Source organism: Python bivittatus, unplaced genomic scaffold (assembly GCF_059951505.1).
Source record: "Python bivittatus isolate LINGU-HERP-01145 unplaced genomic scaffold, Pbiv_v1 ctg000560_np1212, whole genome shotgun sequence".
NCBI classification, from domain to species: domain Eukaryota; kingdom Metazoa; phylum Chordata; class Lepidosauria; order Squamata; family Pythonidae; genus Python; species Python bivittatus.
In genome coordinates, this window is record NW_028277083.1 from 1,687,790 (window position 1) to 1,714,039 (window position 26,250).

Here is a 26,250-nt window from a genome sequence, read left to right on the forward strand (position 1 = left end):
GGGTCTCCCGCCGGCCTCCCCGGGAGCCGGAGCGCGGCCCGCCTGCGCCTGCCGGCCCGCCCCCGTCGCTGCGAGGGCAGAACCGGAGCGAGCAAGCGAACCGGCGGCGCACGGGGTTGACCGCGAGGTTCCGACCCTGGGAGATGGGAGCTGTAGTCCCCCGGGTCCGGAGGCCGCCAAGCCGGGAAAAGCTGGGCGGAAGGGAGCAGGGAGCCTTCTGCCCATGCTCAGGGGCTACCTTGCCAACTTGGCGCCGCGGGGATCCCGAGACTTGAATCAGATGCTGTCCCCGCTAAGCTAAGCGGACAACCCGCTCCCCGCAAAGGGCCAAGACAAGCGCGCGGCCCGTTTAAACGCCGGCCCCGCCCCCAAGCCGCCTCGGCTTCGCGGGCGGGGCCTCGCGTTCCTCTCCACGTGGAGGAGGGGGCCCCGCCCCCATGATGTAATCCTAGAGCCTGAGCCGTGACGCGAAATCACTCCACTGCGGAGCCGCGCGCTCATTGGCCGCGCCGGCTGGCCCTACGAGGGTGTTTCCCCGCGGCTCAACCGAGCTTCGCCGCGGGGGCGGCCCTGTTTTGGTTCCAGCCGATTGGCTGCCTCCACCGCGGCCCCGCCCAGGCGAGGTGGACGGGAATTAACTCTTTCATCGACCTTCCTCTTGGTAGGAGTAGCCCGTTTCCCAGAGGGGCCGGCCCAGGGCGGGACAACATCCCCGCAAGGTTGTCAAATCAAGTTACATTGTTGCTGTTGTTTTAAGTTTGCATAAATTCATGCTGAAAATGATTAAAGCCTAGCAATGGCTCGTGAAATGGAAACTGGGGTTAGAGGTGCGTAGGATTTAATCCCAGGTGCTGGTGCGAAACACTGGGGTGCCGGGCTCCGCAAAGGCATTTTATTCTCCGATGATTTATGTCTCGGCACTTGGACACAGCCACGACTGCGCACTTCCAGGCGGTCTCCCAGCCTCAGCCTAAAATTGGAAAGCCACATCACTGATCAACTATGTGCCATCCAGTCGGTGTCAGCTCTTAGCGACCACACAGACGGGGTTTCGCCGTGACGTTCTGTCCCCAACCTGGTCCTCCCGGTCTTCCAACCGTGCACCCGTAGGCGCTGTAACGGAGCCCACCCCCTTGCCGCCGCTGGTTGCCCCCTTCCCCCTTTCCCAGCATCTGCGCCTTCTCCAGAGAGCCGGGTCTTGGCATCATCGTGAGCCCGAAGTAGGATCATCAGAGCCTGGCCACTGGTGCTTCGAGTGTTCGACGATCCTTCGGTTTGCTTCCTCGGCCGCACGGTCTTCTCCAGCACGTCAACATCTCACTGCCAGTTCTTCTCCAGTGCCATCCTTCGAGGGCATCCGTATCTTCCTCTTCCTCTTCCTTAAAGTCCAACTTTCGCTTCTGCAGAGGGTCACGGGAGTTCTGTGGCTTGCGCGGTTTTGTAGGTGTAGACCAGTGTTGTCCAAACTTGGGCACTTTAAGAAGAGTGGACTTCAACTCCCAGAATTCCCCAGCCAGCCATGCTGGCTGGGGAATTCTGGGAGTTGAAGTCCACTCATCTTAAAGTGCCCAAGTTTGGACAACACTGGCATAGACACATCCCGGCATCTGAATGTCTGTGCCAAGTCTTCACGGCTGCTCTGCCAAGTGCTCCTCTGCGGCATATTTCTGATCCTGAAAAGCGGCAGCTCTCCAGCACGTCAACATCTCACTGCCAGTTCCAAGGCTGGCGGTTCCTTCTCCCGCGCAACGCAAAACGACGCCCTGGCCATTCTCTCAAAAGCGGCCCTCCTCCTCCTCCTCCTCCTCCTCCTCCTCCAGCATCTCCCCATACGGCTGCTGCCCTATCCAGGCGCCAGCCTGCCTTAGCTGGGCGGCTGGGGTGGCCTCCGCACCTCGGGTGGCTCTGCTCGCAGTCTTGGGGACCGTTGCTCATCCCTCCCAGGAGCACGCAGATGCCCTCCATCCACAACGAGGCGCGTGGCAGGATTTGAGGGAGGGAACCACATCATAATGCTCATTAAAAGCAACACAAAAGCGAGCAGACGCCAACGAGATGGCGAGACGCGGACTTGTTGACTCCTGCACCTTGCACCTCCCGGACCACAGTGCCCAGAGCAACCCTCTTGAGCAGAACGTCTCGGATGGGGCAGATCGGTCAGTACCTACTGAGCTACGCGGATTAAAACCAGCGCTTTGAATTCTTTGGGAAAACAATTTGAAACCAGTGCAGCGCCGGCTACTGCACTAGGGTAGCCTGTCTCCTTGTTTCTACATACGCAGTACATAGAAAAGAGCTGGAAATGGGTTCCATGCAAAGCTGATAACAATAATTGCTATTATTAGTCGTCATAATAGGAGTAGGAGCAAGAACTTCAGTCACAGGGGTGGGCCGTCTAGGCCAGATTCAGGCATAAAAACAGATTCTGCCCCAACAACTGCTATTCGGGGGTAGACTGTCCCTGAACATGTAGGTTCTGTTAGCCACTGTAAGGAGGAGGTCGTGTCAGCTGGGGGGATCGTAACATATCCAACCAGCGTCGGGTCATGGAAGGCCGTCTAATGCAGCATGCAGTAGGAGGAGGGCTCCCGTGTCGTCATGGGACGAAAAGACACCCGGGATGAAAATGAAGAAGACGGGGGAGTTTTGCAGAAACCATCATAATTTAAAAAGGGGGGTGGGGAAGCCAAATAGGGAGGAATCTGAAAAAAACAAAGCAAAGCAAGGTCCAGTGAGGATGGAGCGTCCTCACCGGGCCTTGTTTCGGCCTGGCGATCGAAGCGGTCCACCCCTCTGGGGGCAGCGAGTCCCAGAAACGAATCCTCCGTTTATTCTATACCCGCAGGAGGATTCTTTTCCCAAACCGCCTTTGCTGTGTGCTTTTGCAAGGCCGTCGATCTGCACTGAGAGCGACGGGGCGATGCAGCCTCCTGGCCAAGAGCGCAGGTCTAAGAGACGGTCCCGAAGTCGTGCCCGGTCCGCGGCTTCTCTGCCGGGGACGGAGGGGGCGGCCCGGCGAGCTGGTTTGGGGCGCCTTCCCTGGCGTGACGCGGGGGCAGAGCGGGCCTCGCTCGCTCTCAAACTACGTTGCCGAGTTGGGGCTGCGCGCCTTCTGTCCCACTTTTTCCTCCCCCCTTTTTTCCTGCAGTCCAGGCAGGGTGGCAGGGCGCCCCCGGGCCACGACGGCCAGCGACTCGGCTCGTAAACGCAAATTCCTACGAGCGACCACCTCTGCAAAGGCATTTTATTCACTTGGGCCCATCCAGGGTGTTTGCGGCAAAGAAAACCGGGTCGCGCGAAGGGGCCTTTCACACGCGCGTTATCGGCTTGGCCCTTCCGGGTGCTGGGATGTGGCCGGGTCGCTTCGTGCTTGTCGCGGCTCTTGACGCCGTTTGGAAATTGTTCTTTGGATGAGCTGAGGCCGGAGTTTTGGGCGAGGGTGGAGCGCCAAAGGGCTAATTAGATTCGCCCACGCGGGCAACATTAGGCCGCCTGCTTTCCCACACTCCGTTCCCACGTCCCCTCGCAAGGGCAGCGGCTGCTTCTGGGGCAAAAACAAGGCGCTCGGGCGCGCCCGACCTCCCCCTGCCCCTGCCCCTCCCGGCGCCCTTTCCCTGGCTCTGCTGGCGTCTCCCCGACAGCCCCTTCCCGGTGCCCCTCCCACGCCCCCAGCAGCGCCCCGCCGGCTGCTTCCAGTCGCGTGGCAGGGATCCAACAGGTGCAGTTTTCCCTGGAAGGAAAATGCACTTTCTCCGGCTTCCCTTCCCGGGCGCCGGGCCGGACTCGGGCGCGGAGATGCGCCGTGGCGGCCCCCGCCGCGCAGGAAGACACCCGCGGCGCGCGTCCCGCCCGCCGGACTCCACCCACTGGGCGGGGCGAGGGGCGGGGGCGGGGCCCGCGCCGGCCCCGCCCCCGCTCGCAGGTCTCCGCGCAGTCCGCAGCCGAGCGCGTCTCCCTCCGGCCGCGGCGGCAGCAGCAGCAGCAGCAGCGACCCTCGCGGGCGGCGCGCGGATGCGCCCGGCTGGCCCGCTGCGGCGGCCGAGGACGGCGGGCTCCCCCCCCGCCCCCCGGCGGGGCTCCTGTAGCCGGGCGAGGGCGCCGGACGGCCGCGATGGACCCCTTCGAGGAGGCGTCCCTGGACGGCCTGGACCTCTCGCTGGCGCTGCGCGAGTCCGCGGAGATCGACGCGGCCCTCCTGAGCGACATCGACGGTAGGCGGGGCGGGGCGGGGCGGGGGCGCCCCGGCTCCGGCGGGGCTCCCTCGCCGGCTCCCGCGGGGGCCGAGCGCCGCCTCCGGGCCCGCGTGTTGCACAAGCGCCCGCCCCGCCTTCCCGGGCAGCTGCCCCGGCCCGCTCCTCGCAGCGGGGTCTCGGCGCGGGCTGCAGGGAGACCCCCGCCGGGCGTGGGAGGGGCGCGCGGGGCAGGCGGAAAGCGCCCGGTCCCCCTTGGGCGGGGGCTGCCGGCGTGCCCAAGTGGCCGGGGGGTGGGGGGTGGGCGCCGGGCGCCCGGGGCCCGGCGGGGCAGGGCGGGCGCTTGGCTGGCCCTTTCGACGCGGGGCGCCCCGGGCCCTCGCGCGCGCCGCCCGACCCCGCCCCGCGCTCCCCGGGCCCTCCCACCGCTTCCTCCCGGCGTCTGCGGAGCGCGTGACGTCACGGGCAGGGTTACTGTCGGTCACCCGCGCCGGGCGGGCAGTTCAGGGCGTCCGCGGCGGCGGGGCTGCCCAGGGCTTCGCCGCCTAAAACCGGGCAGGGGGGGAATGAGGAACGCGGCCCGGGCCGAGGGCGAGGAGCCTGGCGGGGTGGCGCTGGGCCGGGCCGGGCCGGCCGGCCGGCCGACCTCGCAGGGCGGTTGTTCTGGAGAAAAGGGCCACGGAGGATGCGCTCTGCGTACTTCCCTGGGTGCAAATGCATCTGATGCAGAAATGCGTGAACGCCGCGTTAGGGCTCGCTGGCAGCGTGGAAGCCGCTTCCGTCGTGTTGAATCAGAGTTTATTTATTTCCTCACATCTCTAGGGCCGCCCATCTCGCCGTCAGGTGACTCTGGGTGGTGAACAGCAGAGCTAAAACCGATAGACGCAGACAAATATCGCCATTGTTGTTATTAAAAGCTTAAAATTATACAAGGCACCAAACTGAAATATGCATGTATGCATGTATGTATTGGGCGAAGAGCAGATGTTCATTACACTGGAGCCACCTCAATATTTCGCCACTCCCCTGGGGTCCCCAGGCCCGATGACACAACCAGGTCACGAGGGAATGATGTCCGTAATCTCCTGCAATAGTCAGTGTCCATGTGAGCTGGGGATGATGGGTGTGGCTGCCAGAGTCATCGAGATTGAGAAGGGCTGTGATAGGGTTTGGGGGCATGGCACATCAGCGTGTTACAAGAGCAAAAGGAATCAAGATCGCTTCACTGCCACAAGGTGCCAGGGTGAAAAGGGGCATCAGAAAAGCAACGTTAGAGGGATTTTCTCAGCTTCTCCCAAATTTCTTTTTCTGTGCCAGCCTGAAAGGTTCAGCACCCCTAGACTTTTGCTCCTTTGCACGCTCAAGCAACGGACGTTGGTATTTAACTTTTATCCCCAGGAGTTAATGCCCTGCTTGTTCCACTTTAATTTCTAACCTGGGCTAACTCTCTGCTTTAAAAATCAAATGGCTAGAGCCCTAAAAAAGCTAGTAAGGGGACAGATTAACATGTTTTGCCTAAAAAAAATAAAAGCATCACGCTGGATTTTCCAAAATCCAACAGCGTCTGCTGTCAGCAGGCCGTTGGGACAGCTCGTGGGGAGTTGCTGCTGTTCAAGCCCGGATCGTGCCCCCCAGCAGAGAGCAGGTCCCATTTCTGGAGACCAGGCGAAGGACGGTCAGCCGTGTCCGAGTCTCGCCACGTGCCTTCGGGGGTCAAAACGGTGTCTGGGCTCAGCTTCGCTTCTTTAGTTCTTGCTCTGTTATTCCACATCTTCCTCGGCTCCCCGGCTCCCAAGACTTCAGGCAGTTCCAAACCTTCTTTAAATAATCCCGAAAAAGATGCCAAAGTGAGCAAAGTGTCGATATAGCGAATCATAGGATGCCTGACTGCTTTAAATGGGACCCAGATGCGAAAAACATGAAAAATCACAGCCTGGCTTCTCCAAAACACCGGAAAGACGAAACACAAACGTCCCAAGAATCAGACCACCCAGACCACCTCTGGTGAGGTACTTTATTCATTTGTTTGCTTATTTCTCAGATATAGATCCCCAGGAATCATAAACAGACTCTCCGTAGCTCACTAGAGCAGTGTTGTCAGAACTTAGCCACTTTAAGATGAGTGGACTTCAACTCCCAGAATTCCCCAGCCAGCATGGCTGGCTGGGGAATTCTGGGAGTTGAAGTCCACTCATCTTAAAGTGGCCAAGTTTGGACAACACTGCACTAGAGCAAGAACATAAAAATACCAAAAATAGATGCAAAAATATATTAGAAAGCCAACAGTGTGATACGTGGCAACATGCCCCCCCCCCCCGCCAAGCCTTCTGGAAAAGTTTTCAACTTTTTCTGGAAGGCAGGTAACGTCAGGGGGGCTTATGTGCCTCGTAGATCATCTTCCCTTCCAAGCAATGCCCGTTTTGTTTCTATGAGGCGCCTTTTGCCCATCTCATTAGGGCCGGATATTGTCCCAAATTTGGCACCTCCTTCCTTTCTCTTTCCAGAGGTGCCTGTCGCTCCTCCCCAAGGCTGTGGCCCTCCAGATGTGTTGAGGCTCCCGTCATTCCCAAAATAGAAGGATCCACTCACCAGTTAAGGAAGAGGAGGTGGTGGGAGGAGAGCCCTCTTGGTCTCCAGGATCTGAAACTCGGGAGGAATCCGGTAGCCCTTTCTCCGACTAACAAGCGTTCTTCAAAGACACCAGTGCCCGTGAGCCGCAGCATGCTTTATCAGAGGCGTGGAGTGGCGTTAGCTGTGGCTCACAAACGCTGGTGCCCTTGGAGCATTTGTTAGTTGGAAAAAGGGCTACCAGATTCCTCCTGAGATGTGGCAAGATGGGGTCGAATTCTTCCAGGCGTTTTCAGGCTCCAGGAGGACAGTGCTGGGCCTGGCATCAAACCGCTTAACCAGCTTCTCTTCTGCTCCAAGCCATGCAGAGATCATGGCAGTTTGTTGAAGGGTTTGCCAGCCTTTTTGCTGACCACCCCCTTCACCCAATAGCGGCCTGATCCCCAGAGACCACCTTTGCCCCCTACCCTGGAAAGCTTTGGGTTCAGCTTCCCTGCAAGTGAAACCAACTCGGGGCATCACTTTTGGGAACCTTTGGAAAGGGCTTTGCTGAAACATCCTTTCCCAAACCTGGGCTCACCCATCGGGGCTGCGCTTTCATTCCCATAATCCCCAGCCATTGATTATGCTGGCTGCAGAGAATGGAAATCATAGTCTAATGTCCCTGGATGGAAATCAGGACGAAGCAGGTAGAGAGAAGTTTCTGCCTGTTGGTGATGCTGCAGAGAACACAGGGAAAGGACTCTGTTGTTCTTTTCCCCCTCCGGTGCCAGATCTTGCAGCGCCTGAACCTCCTCATTGGCTACTAGAACATTTAACGGGCGCAAATCCGGGCAGCGCCCCTGGAACTTTTTGCGTCATCTCCCGCAGCTAAGGGAACCATCCAGCAAAGCTCCTCGAGGGTATTTTCTCAACAGCAGAAAAGCAAACGCGACAGGAAGCGCAGCGCCCCAGCCCGGAACGGGTTAAGCGTTTGGCGGCTGACCTGGAGTAACCCCCGCGGCCGCCGGCGGTGGGGAAAGGGTTAACGCCAGATGCACGGCAGTAACCCGGGTGCCACACACTCTTGGCCCAGCCCTGATTGGCCCAGCCCGATCACCTCATGCTAAATCTGTGATTCACAATGCCACCCTCATTCCAACGGGCTAGAGGGGAGGGGGAGGGCCCGGAGAGGAAGGGAAGAAAACAGGCAGACAAGCCCCGACCTGGTTCCCACACGGGCATTCCCGGGTTTACAAGTGCCGCGTCTCCCAAGACCAAAGGCTGGCCTTGCACCTGCCACGATGGATGGCTTCCTCGAAGGTACCTCATTCACCTCTGTGCAGCCGGGCGTTTTTCCTTCTCGCTGCAAGGGCAGCCTCTCTTTGGCTCTCCAGATGTGCAGCCTTAATCCTGGTGGATCCGCAGGTGTTCGGGGGGAGGAAAGGAAGCCAATCGGACATTTTCTGGTAGTTGTCGGGACAGTCCTGCAGGGGTGGAGGAGACTGGTTTCAGTGGGCACCTCGGAGTTGCGGCAGGTGTGAGCTTTGTGCCAGAGCCTTGGCCCAGAGCAACCCATTTCTCTGCCTGCAGGATTCCCAAGCCCCTAATCATCATTGTCGGAAATGGTAATTGGTCAGTGTTTCTGGAAACTGGTTCCACTTTTGCTGAAAAGGAACGAAGATGGAGTGTTTCGTTTTAGCTAGCTCTTTATGAATCCCTGGGCAAAGGTTTTCTGTTCAGACCCAACAGATGTTCAAAGCGCCGGGTACTTTAGACAAAACTGAACACTCCTTTCGGAACGACTGAAACATGCAGGAAGCCCTGCCCTCACCGGGGCCTGAAAAGGAGGCAAGAGCAGTTGGATTTGGTTAATTTAAGGTCAGGTCCTCGGACGTGGCTAAAATAGGAAATCTGTTGACCAAAAGCGGTGTGATGCTTGCAGAGTGAGTTATGATTCTCGGGAGGTGGGAATGCCCGGAAGCTGCAGAAACCGGACATTGGGGCCTGTCAAGCTGGACCCTTGGGATGGGTGCTCGGACTTGGCAGCCCCAAGGTTAGGGTTCCAGACCGGTTTCCTTGCACACCCCGGAGTGTGAGTGGGTCAACCTTCCCCACAGCCCAGTTCGCCAGGTTGAAGCTGCAGCTTCCAGAAATCCAGGCTGGGGAAGGCAGTTGTGGGGGGTTCAGGTCAGGAATATCAGAGTGACCCTTGAAACGTAGGGTCCTTCTGAAGCAACTCATTCCTTGCTTTGCCGCAGATGAGCTGCAAGTGGGAGCAACCGACGCTCCTGCAGTGGAGTTTCCAGAGGCCTACATCGAAAGCAGGCTTCTGGAAGGATTGGGTCGGGGTGATCACAAAAAGTCAAGATGGGGCCACATCAGTACGATCAAAACTCCACCTGTTCTTTATAAGTGTCATGTAAAAAACAGGTGGAACTTCAGACCGTCCCGGCCACCATCTTGACTTTATTGACCGCAGCCTGCAGACACCCCTGAATTGACTGTCCAGTCCTGCCACTTTCTTTCAGCCAGAACTTTGTGGGCAACCTCTGGTCAACCTGGTGTGATCTCAAAAAGCCAGGGAGAGTTTGACCTTGTTAGTCTGGAGATGGGAGACCACCAGATTGTATGCTGGCTTGGGAAATTGAAAATGAAATACATCCATCCATCCATCCGTCCGTCCACAAAGTGGTGTGCAAGGAATAGGAAGAAAGGAAAAGCCTGAAGGAGACCTTAATACAGAAAAATGCTAAGTCAAGTTTCTTGTTCATGAACCCTGGCATTGTCTACTCAGTCTAGTTGTGGCTCTTTGCAGCTCCAGGCAGAACAGGTCTTTAGCCAGAACGGTTTTCCAAAAGATTTGCAATCTGGATTGCTGTCTGAAGGATTTGCAGTTGGCCTGCAGGACGTCTGCATTCAAAGCAGGTGTTCTACCCTGCCAGGTGCCTCCCACCTCTCTGTTTCTGCCCAACATTTCCCAGATCCAAAGCTACACTTTGCAACGTGACTGAATCTTGCATGGGTTATGTGGGTTTCCAAAGGTCTGACCTCATTGGTAGGGTTTCCTCAATCGATGGACTTTATTATAGCCGCCTTACCTTCTGGCAGATGTGGTGGGGAGGGGGGGCTTCCTATTATCTCCTGTTGTGAAATGGATCAACAAGTAGAGATTCTCAGGAAGAGAGACCCACTTTCACCTCTCTGGATGAAAATGGGGATGCTGATGACAGCCCAGGCGTGGGGAAGCCACAGCTTAGAAGGACCCATGTTAATTCTCCAAGGGAGTACACCCTTGGAAGCCACCATCTTCTGACCCAGATTCTCCCCACTCCCGAGTGCCAGTGTTGTGTGAATACCTTCTCTCTGTTGTCAGAGTTGACTACTTTCTCTGTTTTCTTCCTGGTTAATGAATAAAGTCATTTAACGCTAGTTCTAGGTCCCCATGCATTTTCTAGGAACTTGTGAACAATCAGGGTTAGAGGGTGGGAATTCCATGGATCCTGGCTCAAAGGGTAGGATCCATTCATAAAATTGTGTAGCAGTGCTGTTTCCCCCTTTAGTCTTCTCTCTCTCTGCTCCCTCTAAATCCCACATGTTCTTCAGCCCTACAAGTCTTCCTAAGTAAGTCACTTCATCCCTTTGAAATCATCCTCACCAGTAAGTCTCCAGTTCCCAATCACGGTTCTCATTCTTCCCTGGGCTTCGTAGATATGCTCCAGTTGATCACCACTGAAGACAATGACTTCCCTGGTCTGTTGGACACATCCTTTGGCTCTCAGGTTCCTCCTGATCCGAACCCCCATGGGCCCAGCCTCTTCAGTAACTACTTGGGGACAAATGCCCCCTCTTCCACAAGCTTGTTCCAGCTTCCAGCCACATCTCCACCCAGCTTCCCGATACTCCCAACAGCTTGCCTGAACATGCAGCCAACTCCGGTGGATGTCAAAGAAGAACCCTTGGCCTCAACGCTGAGCCCATCTCAAAGCCAGCTGCCGGCAGCCAGGATGTCCTCTCCAAATTTTATTCCAGCTGCCCAGACACCTTTCTCTGCCCAGCCGTTGATGGATTTCCCGAGCCCAAATGCTGTTTCTGGTAAGGATGGGACCAGTGCTTAATTTTCTAATAGGAGCCTTGTTTGGACTTCCCAACACTTCTCCATGAAGTCCTCTGGCTTGATCCTCAGCCCTTCATCACAATCCCCCCAAGCAAGTAGAGTGAAACTTTTCACTGCCTATTAATATGACAGCACAGTTCTTCTTAAAGGCACACCTACAAGGGCTGGCTGAAAAAGTTGGCAACCCCAGGAGGGGTCAGTTGCTAGAAGTGGGTCTGAAAAATCACACCATTGTGCTCAGTGTTTTCAGAGCGTGGTAGGTTGTCCATCATTAAGAAAAGACTGTAGGCTCACGGGCCCTTATGGATGGTGCTTCCAAAGGTCTCAGGAAGGGAAGGATGGGTCCTGAGGACTTTGCCTTGATATCTGGAGGGCCCTTCAGAGCTGTTGGACTACAGCTCCCATCATCCCGTTTGCTTGTTGTGATCCAGCAGGGTTCTTTTGGCATTCTAAGTCTTGAGGGCACTTCCAAGATCAGCACTACCTATGAATGCCAGTTGTGGTGGTGGGGAGGCTTCTGTTGGTGGGTGGGCTTGACCCATGGGTCTGCCCAGTTGCTGTGGAAGGCAGCTCCCATATTCTTGTGTTTCTTTCCCAGCTCCCCAGCCAGGAGGGGCCCCCCAGCCGCCCCCGCTTGTCCCCACCAAGCCCCAACAGACGCAGCCAGCGCCAAAGCAAACGCAATTCCAGAACATTGCCCCCCAACAGATTCTGGCTGCCAGCAGCCCCCAGGTGGTCCAGCAAGTGCCGGTGAGTGGGGCTCGGGCACTGGAACCCCGTCCTTCCCCGGTCCACGTTCATGCAGGGTGAAGTGGGGGCCCTGGGTCCTGACTTCATGCTGTCTCCCCTCAGGTCCTTTTGCAGCCCCACTTCATCAAGGCTGACTCCCTTCTCCTGACCACAGTCTCTGGAGCCAAAACCGCCAGCACCAGCTCCATGGTCTCCTCGACCCCCTTGCAGATGCCGGTAAGTCCTGCTCCTCTGAGTCTTGGTTCCCCACCCTCCTTCGATCCATTGCAAATTTAAAAAAAAAAAAAAACTTTCCCAAACTTTGGGGTGAGAATTCTCTCCCCTTTGCACATCCCAGACATCTGCCAAAGTCTTCGCCTAATTTTTTTATGGTGGCTTATTTTCAGGTTCAGCAGTAGAAGGTGATGTTGAGTGAGAGCTTGAGGGGGGTGTTGAGGAAAGGCAGAATTCTGCCCAGATGCTCCCACATTACATTAACTTTTCCTCCACTTTCCCCACTAATAAGAATTCTTCTTCCTGGGAAAACATAGCCTAATAAGGCTTAATTATTTTTCTTGAAGACTTATAATGCATGATTCACAGGTAACCCAAAAATAATTCCAACCTTAACACACACAAACACACCCCAGTAGCCCTTAGATTTCATGTCTGTCTGTCAATCGATCGATCTAGACAGAGGATCAGACTAGAAGTTCTCTAACATCCCTTCCAACCTATGATTCTATGATTCTGTTTCATTTCTATCCTGCTCTTTGGCCTGAGAGGTTCAAAAGGAGCTTACAGGTAGTCCTCCCTTAATGACTGCCCTGTTTAGTGACCATTCAAAGTTACGACGGTGCTGAAAAAGTAACTTTAGAGCTGGTCCTCATGCTTACGACTGTCACGGGATCGAGATTTGGGCACTTCACAGCTGGCTTCTAACAAGCAGAATCAATGGAGAAGCCGGCAGTAAAATCACAAGGCGCAGTCAGGTGTTATTTTGCTTAATGACCGCATAGCTCAATAATGGAGTTCCTGGTCCCAATTGTGGTCATTAAGTGAGGACTACCTTTAGATAATAATAAAACAAGGGACCATGCAATATGAAAAGATATGACATAGAAGGAAAGCCAGATGGGGAGGGAAAAGGAAAACTCAGGCTCCGGGTTTTATTCTTTGATGGCCTAAATTAAAACAAGTGGCCTATAGTAGCCCTTTAGGGTGGACAGTAGCTTCTCAAAAGAGCTTGAAGGACACCCTCGTTCCCAGAACGGATGATTCTTAGCGGGAGTTTTTTTTTCCTGAATGGCAAGTTCTGGAATTTCTCTTCTGGGGACAGGCACAATAGTCTTTGTAGCCCCAAATCAGCAGAAATCTGGGAGCAACTTTTCTGACTAACATTTTATTAAAAGGCAGAAGCTCTGCATCTGATGGAGTGAGCTGTAATTCACGAAAACTGATGCCTTTGAATAAAATGTGTTAATAAATAAAATGTGTCAATAAATAAAATGTGCTTCCAGAGTCCTTCTGAAATGCCCTTGTGTCCCTAGCTCTGTCCTCAGCTGGCAGAGACAACACCAGGCTTATCTTTGACCCTCCTGCCCCAGGACAGCTGGTGTTCATTGTACAGCCTTCGGTGCAAGGTCTCTGCAGCCCCTCTCTTCCCCTCTCTTGCAGACCCTGGTGAGCGGGGGTACCATCCTGGCCACAGTGCCTGTGATGATGGACACTGACAAGCTGCCCATCAACCGCCTGACTGCAGGGAAGCCAGTGGTCAGCCAGAACAAGGGCGAGAAGCGCACTGCCCACAATGCTATTGAGAAACGCTATCGTTCCTCCATCAACGACAAGATTGCTGAGCTCAAGGTCCTGGTGGTGGGAACAGAAGCCAAGGTCTGTGGGGTGGACGTCCTGGGAGCATAGAGCGTTGAGACTTCGCGCGGGGAGCTCTCTCCTACCTTAGCTGTCAGGGAGTCTTCACCTATGGAAGGCCAACCTTGATGCCTCCTCTTCAGTGTGGGAGGGAAGCCATGGGAAATGGGTGCTTCTGGCTTAGAAGACCTCCTGGTTTGGCCTTGGTCATGATCTGGGCCCGTCTGTTGGTTCCTTATCTTGGTTTGCTCTTGATTATTGCTGTAGGGACAGCAGGAAGTGCATGACTTCCTCTCCTTGGACTCTTGGTGGTGACTTGAGTAGAGGGAACAGAGCTTTCATTTACTAGAAATGGGGTTGGGGTGCAAGCAGCTTTGCCTGTTTTGTGCAAATTCAGGTCACATAAGAAGAAGCTTTTGACCTTGCCTTTTGCTCGACTCCTATGAACCAAGCCTGTCTCTTTGTCTTGATTGGCAGTTGAACAAGTCGGCCATCTTGCGCAAAGCCATTGACTACATCCGCTTCCTGAAGCAGACCAACCAGAAGCTGAAAGGGGAGAACATGGCCCTTAAAATGGCAGCACAGAATAACAGTGAGTTTCATGTGCTTACACCACCCCCTGGGGCCCTTTTCTTCTTGTGGGCTTGAGACCAGGAGATCCACAAGGGAGGGGTGTCAAGACCAGGCTGGCAGATCAAGCTATTGGTTGGAGACCCTGGTGGGGAGCAAAGAACATTTTCTACCTTGGGTGGATCCTCGCCACGCCCATCGGCCAAGGAGCCAATGTCACCATTGCCCGGTGATCAGCCGAAACAGCTGGACCCTGTTGCGAAAGCTGATGTTCTTGGCCAGTGGCCAAATGCCTCTTCTCTCAGTCCATTTTTCCTATCAGCTCCCTCCCTAGCTGCAGGGAGCACAGACTTTGACCTCGTTTCTGCTGAGACAGAATGTTTTCTATTTGATTTTGGGTTAACCGTTGGGCGAACCCAGTTGTGGTTCTAACTGATGGTTGGTGGCCTTGTAGAAAACCAGCCTGTTGTGCCTTCCTCAGAAAACATACTTAAAACACATCTGAGTATACCGTTGTGTGAGAATCCCATCTTGGTTCCACCACTGGCCCACTCTCTCCTTCTGCAGAGTCCCTGAAAGACTTGGTGGCCACTTGTGGTGGAAACATGGAGGATCCAGCAGAGGGAGGGAAGATGATGGACGTTCTGACGCCTCCACCCTCGGATGCCGGTTCCCCTTTGCATAGCAGTCCGATCTCATTCAGCGGCACCAGTGGAACTGACTCCGAGCCGGACAGCCCTTTGTGCGAGGAGGCCAAGGTCTGCTCCCGGGTGGGAACTGGAGCAGAGGGCGTGGGAGACCCTGGGGCATTGGGTTGGCCTGAAGGAGACTCATCCAGCAGGAGAAATTCCTGTAGATCTCTGAGGTATCAACAACCCCTAAACAAATTCAAGGGGGCATGCTTCATCTTCTACCTCCAGATGACCCAGGCTGCCCTAACACCTCTTGACCAGAGTCTTTCATGGATTGGTACCTGGATGGGCCCTCTCTTTCATTTGAGAAGCCCCTGAGTTGTCTTCTCCAACTTAACCACTGACTGATTTTTGTAGGTGAAACCCGACTGCCAGGCACCTTCGGCGGGCAGCTTGGGCATGCTGGACAGATCCCGCATGGCACTCTGCGCGTTCGTCTTCCTCTGCCTCTCTTTCAATCCGCTTTCTTCCCTGCTTGGAGGATCGGGCGTCCGAAGTACTTCAGAGGTTTCCACTCATGGCCATTCCGAACGCAACATCCTGGCCGTGAACGAGGAGAGTGAGTGAAAGACACCACATGGGTTGAGCCGCCCAGAGGGGAGCCCCCCGGGAAGCCTTAATTTGCTCAAAATGTGTAGAATCTGGATCGCCTTGGTGGAGAAATGTATTTTAGTCCTGATTATGCAGCCCCCTAACCAGGGTACAGAGGAGGGAGAATTGAATCTGGCTTCCACTTCCATCAGAATTTGCCTTTCCTGAACTTACATGCGCCCTGGGGCACAACAGCCCTCTGGTTTTGGCACTTTTCTGTATTTTGCCAATCAAAATCTGCATGCCCCGGAGGGCAAGACTGGAGAAAGGCATGCTCCGAAATGCGCCAGCAGGAAAAAAGTAAAAAAATAGCAAGCTAGGGAAAACTTCACAAAGCATATATATCAAAGGAAATTGCCTGCAACCATGTAAAGCAGTGTTTCTCAACCTTGGCGACTTTAAGATGTGTGGACTTCAACTCCCAGAATTCCCTAGCCAGCCATGCTGGCTAGGGAATTCTGGGAGTTGAAGTCCACACATCTTAAAGTTGCCAGGGTTGAAAAACACTGATGTAAAGTATTAGGAGAAGCATATGCATTTTTGTAGGTACTTCTCCTAATAATTTACATCAGTGTTTCTCAACCTTGGCAACTTTAAGATGTGTGGACTTCCACTATGGATTTTCAGGCATTTTTTAACCCCTTCCGCACTGGAGTGGGTGTAGCGTACTTGTGCTTCCAAAGGTGTGACAGATACCTACTCACTCATTTTGGGCTTCTGTGTCCAGACCCTCCTGTTCCTCTGTACCAGTGGCTTCTCCCCAACTTGATCTTCTGGTTGATCAATATACTGATCGTTTTTGCTGCCTTCGTCCGGCTATTCATTTACGGCGAGCCCATCACGCGACCCCACTCGGAGTCTTCGATCCTCTTCTGGCGGCACCGCAAACAGGCTGACCTCGACTTGGCTCGGGTAAGTAACTTGGGCGAAGTGCTTTCTCCTTCCTGTGGAAGGACGTAGGGACCCAGGGTTCAAAACCATGCAGGGTTTCTCAGGCAAGACCCTCGCTTTAAATCAAGCCCAGGAATGAATAGGAAGCCAGCGAAAATAAGACAAGGTGGGAGATTGACCTCTGACGGTTTGGGCGGATCTTGAGAATATCTGCCGTTGCTCCTTGTTCCTTAACACCACTCTTAAGTAACTGTAGAGAGTCTTTACACGAGTGTAATACAATTGGAAAAGGATGCTATGAAAGCGGGGTTTGGTTGAAGCCCTGTGGACATGCTGGACTCCAAGTCCTGTCATCTGTCAGCTATAATGGCTAAAAGGATGGGAGTTGTAGTCCAAGAGATTGGGGAAATGGCTAGAAAGAACCATTGTTTTGCATCAAGGCTTGGGTGGAAAGACCCCTTTTCCCAACCCTTTCCCCTGGGGGGTCTGCACTGAGACTGCTCCACCACAGGCCCCTAATTCCTAGTCTAGGCTGCCTCACGAAATCCCCTCTCCCACTTTAGGGGGACTTTGCACAGGCCTCCCAGAACTTGTGGACGGCCCTCAAAGCCCTTGGACGTCCCCTCCCGACTTCCAACCTGGACCTCACCTGCAGTCTCTTGTGGAACTTGATCCGGCACATCCTCCAGCGACTCTGGGTAGGGCGTTGGCTGGCAGGCCGGGCCGGTGGCTTCTTCCGGGATCAGGAGCTCAAGGCCGACGTGCGCAAGAGCGCCTGCGACGCAGCCCTGGTCTACCACCGGCTGCACCAGCTTCACATGACAGGTAAGGTTGAAAGCGAGAGGCAGAAGCCGCTGGCTTTCCCCACCGTCCTGACACAATCGGCAACGTCTTTGCGTCATCCGAGCTCCCCTTTCTTCCTCGCCAGGAAAGCACGTTGCGGGCCACCTGTCCGCCATCAACATGGCGCTGAGCGCAGTCAACTTGGCCGAGTGTGCTGGAGACGCCATCTCGGTGGCCACGCTGGCCGAAGTCTACGTGGCTGCTGCGCTGCGTGTGAAGACCAGCCTCCACCACTGTTTCCACTTCTTAGCGGTTAGTGTGTCTGCGTGTGCAAGAGCGGATCTGGAGAGGGTCAAAAAGAGGCTGCATCTTCTCCAGGGTTTTGACTTCAGCCCAGTCGTCCTGTAGCAGACTCCCAAATGCTCCCCATGTTTACCTGTTGCAGGCAGCAAAATGGGGCTGGGAAAGAGATTACATTCAGCAGGTGCCCTCAACATACCCCCTTCCTTGTTTCCTTCTCTTACGGCCACTCCGTCCTCCCCATTCCTTGAATGGCCCAGACCGCGTATTGATCTTGGGGGGAAATGGGTCATGCGGGCTACCGTAAAAAAAGGATGGGAAGCACCCCCTTTTTCCCCAGTGATCCCTGGGGCATTCCTTGCAAGAGGATGGCATGACAGACACTAAAAAGTTTGTATAAAAAAGTCAGAAAGTAAGATGAACTAGTATGAGCCCCTGAAATTCTGTCCTGTTCTTCCCATTTCTTCTTCCACCCCCAAGCCAACCCTTCCTTGTCATAAGAAAATTTGTAAAGAGCCTCTGGCCAGGTTGACCAGGATGCCGATCCCCCGTGTCACGGACTAACTCTGCCTTTCTTGCTGCAACGCAGCGTTTCTTCCTCAGCAGCGCCCGACAAGTGCTGTTATCCCACAGTGGGACGGTCCCTCCTGCTCTCCAGTGGCTCTGCCACCCCGTGGGCCACCGGTTCTTTGTGGATGGTGACTGGGCCGTGAAAAGCTGTCCGCGGGAGAGTATCTACAGCTCCACCAGCCACCCAGGTAGAGGGGTGTACAAAGAGCAGGAAGGGTGTGAAACGGGGGACCTGGCCTGCGCCTGTGCTCCTGTGGCTTTCAAAGACGTTGTTTAGCGTCTTAATGGATTTGTGGTTTTGTAGAAGGGGAATTTCATTCTTTTGAATATGGGGGGGTGCGTTGGGCAGCTCTTCTCGGATGAAGAGCAGTCTAGAAATGCAGTAACGGTAACCGATAACAACAGGCCATCCAAAAGCTCAGCTGGAGAGTCATTTGCTAAAAATGCAATCGTCTGTTCTTTCTGGTGCTCGTCGCTTCAGCTGCTGGATATGTGGATTCTCTTCACTGCTTGTCATGTTTGCCAAGATGGTTAACCCTGGGGTGGGGGCTAGCATATTCTGTGAATTCCAGAACCTAGATAATTCACCCAGTCGAAGGAGAGTTAGTTTTTTTTCCTGTCTAGTTTGGTGTTGAGCTAACTCTCAGCTAAGATCCCCTGTTGTGCAAACTCCTTCTTTGATTGGTTGATTGATTGACTGACTGACTGACTGACTGACTGACTGACTGACTGACTGACTGACTGACTGACTGACTGATTGATTGATTATGGACATCAAGTCAGTGTTGACTTTGACCACATAGGTTTTCTCCAGGTCTTTATCCTCAATCTGGTCCTTCTGGTCTCTGAACAGTCCATCTATTGCCCCTGTAATCACTGGAGAAGAGTGAATTGGTGGAACGAGGTTGATTTCTGGGGTCGTTGCATTGTGCTAACGGGGCTCACGAGTTGCTGACTGGGTTGGGAGAGACTGGGAGGCCTGGGCTGAGCTGTCTGACAAGACTCTTTCTCTCACCAGCAAACCCCCTGGCTCAGGTGACTCAACTCTTCCGAGAACATCTGCTTGAGAAGGCTCTTTCTTGCGTGTCCAGGCTGGACAACCCAGCCCCTGCCAGCCACAGTGAGGGGTAAGAACCATACGCCTCCCCAGCCCCTTGAGCTCCAGCTGGAGAACCCTTCCCTAGAGAAGGTCGTCCTTTCTGCCCTTCACTAGCTCTCTCTCTTGAGCGTCTTCCCCCAAATCAGTGATTATGGAGAGAGATTGAGAGATTGGGCTGCTGTTTACAACGGCATGTGCCATTAGGTCAGCTCAGCAGGCTAGAAGAGGAATGAGCTTGTGGCCCACTTCACCAGGGCTTCCAACCCTTTCCATGTCCCACCCTAACCCTCTGCCATTTTTAGAGAAGGAAATGCTGACCTAAAAGAAAGAGACTCATGGCAAGGAACCCGCATTTTCTTTTCCACTGGGGAAAGAGTGATTTCTACAGCGGTTGCCTGGGGCAGGAATGTTTAAGGGATTATTGCTGGCAGCAGAAGCCATTTCCCCTCCCTGTCCCCAGAAGGTTCAAATGACTTCTCAGCGTTTCGGAGCTGGTAGCAGAACTCACCTGCTTTTCTCTTGTCTCGCTGAAGGGAATTTTCGGATGCTCTGGAGTACCTGCATTTCCTCAACAGCTGTGCAGATGCTGTTCCCAACCCATCTCCCTCCATCAGTACCAATATGGACTCGGCCACAGGTGATTCTCACCAAACCTGGGACTTTTCTGGCCAGAACTGGGGTTGGGAATAAATGAAGAGGCAGGCAGAGGAAGAAAAGGAAAAGCTTCTGCTTGGCTTGGAGAAATGGAGTTGAAAGAAATAGAATTGGCAAGAGGAAGAACTTGGTTGCCTTGGGCATCATGAGCATGAAGGATTTTGCAGCCAGAGGTGATGGGGGGTTGGACAGCTTTTGCTTGAATGGCCAAATCTGAGGAGCAGAGTCCTGTTGAAGGCTCTGGTGGGACCTCCATGTACAAAGGTACAAAAAAATGGAAAGCTTGTGGCTGAGGAGAAGAGTGGGTCATCTGCCGGGAGACACATACAGAAACATGAAACAGTAACTGAGGAGAATTGCACCTTAGTGGCTTCACAAGGATTGGAGAACCCTTCCCTAGAGAAGGTTGTCCTTCCTGTCCTTCACCAGCGCTCTCCTGAGCATTTTGGTTGGTTCAGTTGGTTGGCTGACTCACCCAACATGATGAGCATAAGCCCCAATGTACAAAACAGTATTTGCTGGGTTTATAGTTACTAAACCCAAGTAAGACAACTGCATGATGGCTTAGGCAAGGTTTGAACCCAGCCCGAAGCCAGCAGTGGTTTGTCAGGGTTTCAGCCAACTGTCCCCGCTCAGCTTGGAAAGGCCATGGGTGGATCTCTGGACCTTTCCCCTGCAGACCAAGTGTACAAGGGCCTGGCTGGACTGACCCAACAGGATGCCTTTTCAGTTCTTCCTGGAGGCATGGAAAGGAACAGGATCTTAGGAAGGCAATGGCTTAACAAGATAAGGAGAGGACTGGGAGGCCCTTGAGCTGAGGTCAAAGGCGATGGAGAAGCTCATCAGGGCAAGGAACAGACCTCCATCTGCTTGGACCCATCCTTTCAGAAGCCTGACACGGTTCCCCTCTCCCATCTCTAGGCACTGATCCCGTTTCTCACTGGTGGGCATCTGTGGTCGCCATGGCAATCCACGGGCTGCAAGCGGATGTGGAGGCCATGGAGCGCCTGTATCCTCTGGTGGAATTCATGCCACGAGCTCTTCAGCTGTCTGAGTAAGTGCGCTACGTGGGTGCAAACAGTTAAAGCACCCCCAGGGCCAGGTTCTCCAGGGGAAGGAAAAGAGAACTGGGGTTGTCATACTCTGGGGCTAATAAAACAAAGCAGAAAGTTTCTGCTCCCTTTCCGGTGGGATCCTACTTCTCTCTACGAATCCATGCGCCCTTGCTTAATTTCTCATACTTTGCAGAATTATTCTTTGTGGGTGGCAAAGGGGGGGGGGTATAGCGTTTGACCTTCATTCAGCTGGCTTCTGCAATGTAAGACATCTTAAATACCTGAACCATCTGAAGGGCTTGAAACTTGACCTAAAAGTCAAAAGTGCACCTTGCCTCTTTGGGGTTTCCAGACCATTGTGGTGTGCTCCTAAGGGTGGGATGTTTTCACAGCTGGGTGAGTTTGCAATTTCGACCCGCTCTTCTTCGCCACTGCAGGAACCCCCTTCCCCGTGCAGCACTGCACACTTTCAAGGCAGCCCGGATGTTGGGCAAAGAGGACAGCAGCCTGGGCCAGTGTGATAAAGCTGGCGAATATTTGCGTGACAGCTTGGGTGGCAACCCAACTCCAAGCACTATTGACAGAGTACGTGCAAGTGGGATGTCCTGGGGATCGGTGGAACTCGTGGGCCCTCAAGCTCCGAAGGCAGAGAGTCTCTTGGAACTGCAGAACGGGAGGCAGGAACCCTGAACATGGCGGTTGGACTAAACCAGGGATGGGTTCAGCGTGGTCAAAGCCAACAGGCTGACTTCTGCGCTGGCCCTTAACCTTCCTGTCAGTCCATAACCATCTCCCCTGTGGGTGAAGTACCAGAAAGTGGTGACTGGTCCTGATCCACCTGCTCGCTTGGTCTGGGCTTATCTCTGCCCAGAGCTACACTGTCGTGAGGAATAGCTGCTAGGCTTCCCACGGGCAAAGGCGTCAATCTCAGCTCTCCAGACACAGAACCCCATATTTAGGAATGGGCCTATCTGCTGTCAGCGGTCAGACACAGCTCAGGACTAGGTCACTCTCTTTGCTTCAGACCAGAAAGAAAACCTGGTCTGAAGATTTGCTGACTGCCATACGTAGAAGTCCGTGCCTTCATGGAGGACTGTGCTCTGGAGTTAAATTCTGCTTTTTTCCTCCCGCTGGGCCAAGTCAACGGATCCTTGGCCATCCTCTTGCTGGCCTTGGAAGTGCCTGATCTGGGTTGATACAACCGTTCTCTTGAGCCTGAGAACTGCAGGGTCCTGCCTGTCCAGCACTGTGCCTTGCGAGGCTGGCGCTTAGAATCAGGGAAGCACACGGCTGTAGGAAGGGCGGGGTAAAAAGTGGAAAGGCGGGTGCAGGGTGGAGAGCCCCATATCAGTCAGGAGATGGTGATGTGGAAGAGACTATGGCTGTGTCGGTGGTGCATTGTAGTTGCATTGCACGTGCAGGTGAAGATGTGCAATGCCCCTCCAGTGCAGCCCTGGGGCAGCATCCAAGCAGCGAAAGGGCCTGCCAAAAGATGACAGAGAAACAGTTCTCTAGTTTTGAAGAGGGGGTGCAAAGAAAGACCTTTCCCCCACCCCGGGCCGCGTGATTTCGGGAGCCACATCTTTGTACTCTCCCATCCCCCAGCCACAGCCTCCTTTCTGTCTCTCTCCCCCCTGCAGGCAGTGCAGTTCCTCTTGTGCGACCTGCTCCTGATCACCCGCACCAGGTTCTGGCAGCAGCAGATGAAAGGCCCCCCCCCCCACAGAGCCCGCTACCAAGCCTCTGCCCTTGAGCTGCGCGGCTTTCAGCAGGATCTCAGCACTCTCCGCCGCTTGGCACAAGCAGACCAGCCTGCAATGCACAGGGTGAATCGCGGCAAGGGGGGTCCTTCTGTTAAACTGGGGTCAGGCAACTTGACCTTTGGGCCACTGAAAAGAGCCCCAGGACGATCAGGGGAGATGGTGGAAGCCTTCCAGCGCTCATGTGATGAAAATATGGGTCGGCAAGAGGAGGGAGAGCAAGAAACACATGGAAAGGTCCATCTGCCGGGGCCTCCCCAGAGGGCTGCCCCATGGTCTGCCTCCCTCAACCCCAAACTATGACCCAAGTTCAACACTTGGATTGAGTCGGACTCTGACGTCTGGACTGTCCCAAGCGTAGAGGACAACGATTTCTGGGGGAGGCGGAAGTGCTATCATGAGGACTAACTTTACCCCCTCCCTCCTCCAGGTCTTCCTCCATGAAGCAACCGCCCGACTGATGACCCGAGCCAGCCCCACCCGAACCCACCAGTTGCTTGACCGAAGCCTCCGCAGGAGGGGGCCTTCTAGTACCAAAGGAGGTGAGGAAGCAGAAAAGAACTCTTCTCAGGACATTTTCCTGTACCCAATGAGACCATATTTTGGGGCGCTGGGAATTAAGGAGAGAGAAAACTGCATGTTTGTGCCAGGTTCATTCTTCAATATAATACCTCCTACCTCTCCCCAGCATTGGGCTTCCATGGTCGGCTCTCTTGGGAGCTGTAGTTCAAACGCTCTGGAGGAGCTCAAGTGCAGGAGGGCTGAAATGGAGCATGAAATGGAAAAGGAAGCCTTACAATTCTGTGCTCAGCGTCGGGGGGGGGGGATGGAAACCTTGGGGGCTTCCCCCTTCAAGAGGGTAATTATATCAGTGGTATCCAGTGTGTTTGATGGAATCATTTTATCACAGGAGAACATCTCAAAACAAAAGCCAAGCCCTCCAAAAAGAGAGGACATTGTTACTTGGTTTTACAGATAGTTCCCCGTGATAACAGCTTCCCTAGTTTAATTTAGAGCGCTCATTTATCCTCTCTGCTTGGATTTTCCTTCTACCCTGGAACCAGACAGGGGCATCACAGTGTCTTATGATGGACAAAGGAGGCTTGTGCAAGCTTCAGGAGATCTTCGCATGGTGGGCGTGGGGTTTTGAAAATGCAGACGGGCCTTCAGAGTCTTCCATGAGGGTTATGGAAATTGAGGGGGGCATGGAGAGTCCTTGTATTGGTGCAGCTATGGATCGATACCAATTTATGGGTGCCAGAGATGCACCAGGGTGGTCTAAATTCATGTGCTGTGGTCTCCTCTCATCCTGCTCCTCCTGATCTCCCTCTCTTTCTTCCCTTCCAGCCGGCGAACAAGAGAGCCGCCCCACCGCCCGGGAGCAAGCAGAGGCCTTGCTGCTGGCCTGCTCCTACCTCCCCCCTGCGTTGCTTTTGGGACCAGGCCAAAGGGGGGGGGTGTTGGCCGAGGCTGCCCGCTCCCTGGAGAAGCTGGGAGACAAATGGACACTCCACGAGTGCCAGCAAATTATTGTCAGGCTCAGCAGTGGCTCCACAGTCACCTCCAGCTAGAGGGGTGGTTCAGAAGATTCCTGGGAAGGAAGGGGGAGGCCAGGAGTGGCCCCACAGGTGCGGCTTGTGGCGGTGCTTGTGAATTGTTGGAGGGGAGCCCCGGTAGAGCCTTGCAGCCTTGATTCTGTCTTGCTCTCTCTGCTGAGGCAGAGCGGGATCCTCGAGGATGCTCTGTTATTTCTTTCCTTCTGTGCTGGAACGGACTTAGACCGCACGCGTCTGAGAGGGGACAGCCCAGTGTGGCAGAATTGGGTGGACCTGGCTGGCTTCCGCTGTTCCCAGGAGAAGGGTGTGTACGCAAGTCTTGGACTCGGTTGGATTTTAGAGTCCCAGTGAGCAGGGCGCATTTGGAGGGGAAGGGCAGCTTCATTTCCCCCCCACCGGTCTGGAGACCAGCCAGCGCTCAGCTTCTTGCATCATCGGTCCAGCAGCTGATGACTTTGCTCCCCCCTCTCTCGCAGCCCACTCCACTCCTCCCCCTCCACCGGAGCGGGTTCGCTGGCAATCCCTCATCAATCACTTGTGAACCTTATTGGCAGGGGCCCAACATGGCAGGGGGTCCATCTGGCCAGTTGTGAATTGCTTTGAGTTGCTCAATTGGCGGTTGGCTGGTCTCTGTATTCACGTGGGAGGGGGCGCAGTTTCCTTGAAACAACTTGTCCTTCAGATCCCCCGATTGCTTTTCCTTGGCAGCTGGTGGAACCGGCGATAAGGATGACCCACAGAAGAGGAGGGGGGCTCTTAGGGGGTGCAAGAGTGTGACAGAGTGAGATGGCTCCCTTAGCAGAATTCGAGAGTGGGAGAAGGAGGCTGCGGCTTGTGAATTTCATTCCTCCCCATCCCTTGAGGGCATGGGAGTTAACTCACCTGTTTCTTCTGGTTGTCTTGTCACCACCTCAGATGACCCTTCAGTCATGGTGGACACGCTCCCTCACGGCTGAGTAAAACTGTCACCTATTCACATAGCAGCTGTTCCCGTTGCTAGGGTTGGAAACTGTTGGCCAAACGGGGGACAACACTTTCCCTTGTCTTAGCGATGGACTCAGGTGGAAAAGAAGTCTACATTTCTTGTTTTTTTTAAAAAAAATTGCAAAGGACATGTAGTCCTGGAAAGGCGCACTTAATAGGATTAAAAAGAAAAGTTTTATGGAAGTTCTAGAAGGGAAGTGGAAGGGGGACAGATTGATTTTAGATATCTCTGCTGTTCCATCCACTAAGATATCTGTTGAAAGCTACAGCTCCTTTTCTTGTTCTACCCTAATCTCCGTCTCCCACCCCAAACTATAGTTTGGGGCCCCATCATATTGGTTGATAGGAGGACCATCCAGAGGGGTTAGGGTTAGGGTTGGTGGAGGAGCTCGAGGGGATGGGGTGGAATGATTGTTTCTGCCATGCCCATAATCTGTAGGAGGTGATGCAACTGCCTTAGCATCCTCCCTTCCCAATGTGCACCGCTGCTCAGCCATGATTCTTCCTTTTAAAAGTTATTTTCATAGTATGAAGGGAGGGGTTTTTGTACAGAAGATAAAATAAAAAAGCTAGTTATTTATATCTCCTTGTCTGGACATTAATTGGAGCAGGAGAAGGGCAGAGGATGGTGGAAATGGATTCAGCTGGCCTCTAGGTTGATGAATTCTTGCCACCTCTGCAAAAGCTCTCCTTGACATGTTTGTTCGTGAGATTTTCAACGGCTCTGAAGACCATGGGGGTCCTCTGGGTTGACTCACCAGCCTTGCAGCCTCCCAGATGTCCCAGCCTGCTTGAGCTGGCCAAGTTCTTCTTTTGCCTGAAATGTACCAAGGTAGAGGAACCTCTGTGTTCTGAGTCACAGGTATGCACATGTGGGGCAGTGAAAGTGGGGAGGGGCTGCTTTCTTCCTACCCCAGTTGAAAGCTTCCTGGAGGCATCTTCTTGAGAAGCATGACATTTGGGTTTGGCTTAATCCAGGAGGACTCAAGCCTTTGGGAATCCAGAAGGATGATACAAATCTCATATGTGAACTGGGCTGGTGGTACAGATTATTCTTTTGGACATTCAAAAGAATTGGTTTCCACATCATATAAGACTAGATGAAAAGTTGGGTCAGAGAGCCCACAGTGTGGCGTGTTGTCAGAGCTCATTGTCTTAACATGTTGTGTGAAGCAGGCCATCTCATTAAATCATGTTTGGAGTGTAGCATATTCTGTGAAGATCGCAATTGTGTTAACTTGGGTTTAGTACATGGTGTGAAATCAGCTGGAGAGTGCTAGGATTTGCTGT

General features: G+C 54.0%; 1 protein-coding gene across 2 annotated transcripts; it reads left to right on the forward strand.

Annotated features, from left to right (window-relative positions):
* Nucleotides 1-3,914: 3,914 nt before the first annotated feature.
* On the forward strand, nt 3,915-25,540 carry SREBF1 (sterol regulatory element binding transcription factor 1). 2 transcript variants are annotated; one of them, XM_088147933.1, is made up of 19 exons: nt 3,915-4,211; nt 10,449-10,832; nt 11,453-11,604; nt 11,707-11,820; nt 13,261-13,476; nt 13,933-14,047; nt 14,593-14,783; nt 15,075-15,276; nt 16,036-16,220; nt 16,763-17,024; nt 17,128-17,294; nt 17,872-18,040; nt 18,871-18,979; nt 19,485-19,588; nt 20,527-20,659; nt 21,098-21,245; nt 22,301-22,486; nt 22,851-22,962; nt 23,768-25,540. In XM_088147933.1, exons 1-19 carry the CDS (start codon nt 4,112-4,114, stop codon nt 23,989-23,991), a joined length of 3,273 nt encoding a protein of 1,090 aa, XP_088004059.1. In that variant the 5' UTR covers nt 3,915-4,111; the 3' UTR covers nt 23,992-25,540. The 2 variants fall into 2 exon arrangements, with proteins under 2 accessions (XP_088004059.1, XP_088004058.1); XM_088147932.1 differs by lacking the exon at nt 3,915-4,211 and adding an exon at nt 6,545-8,060.
* The last annotated feature ends 710 nt before the right edge of the window (nt 25,541-26,250 follow it).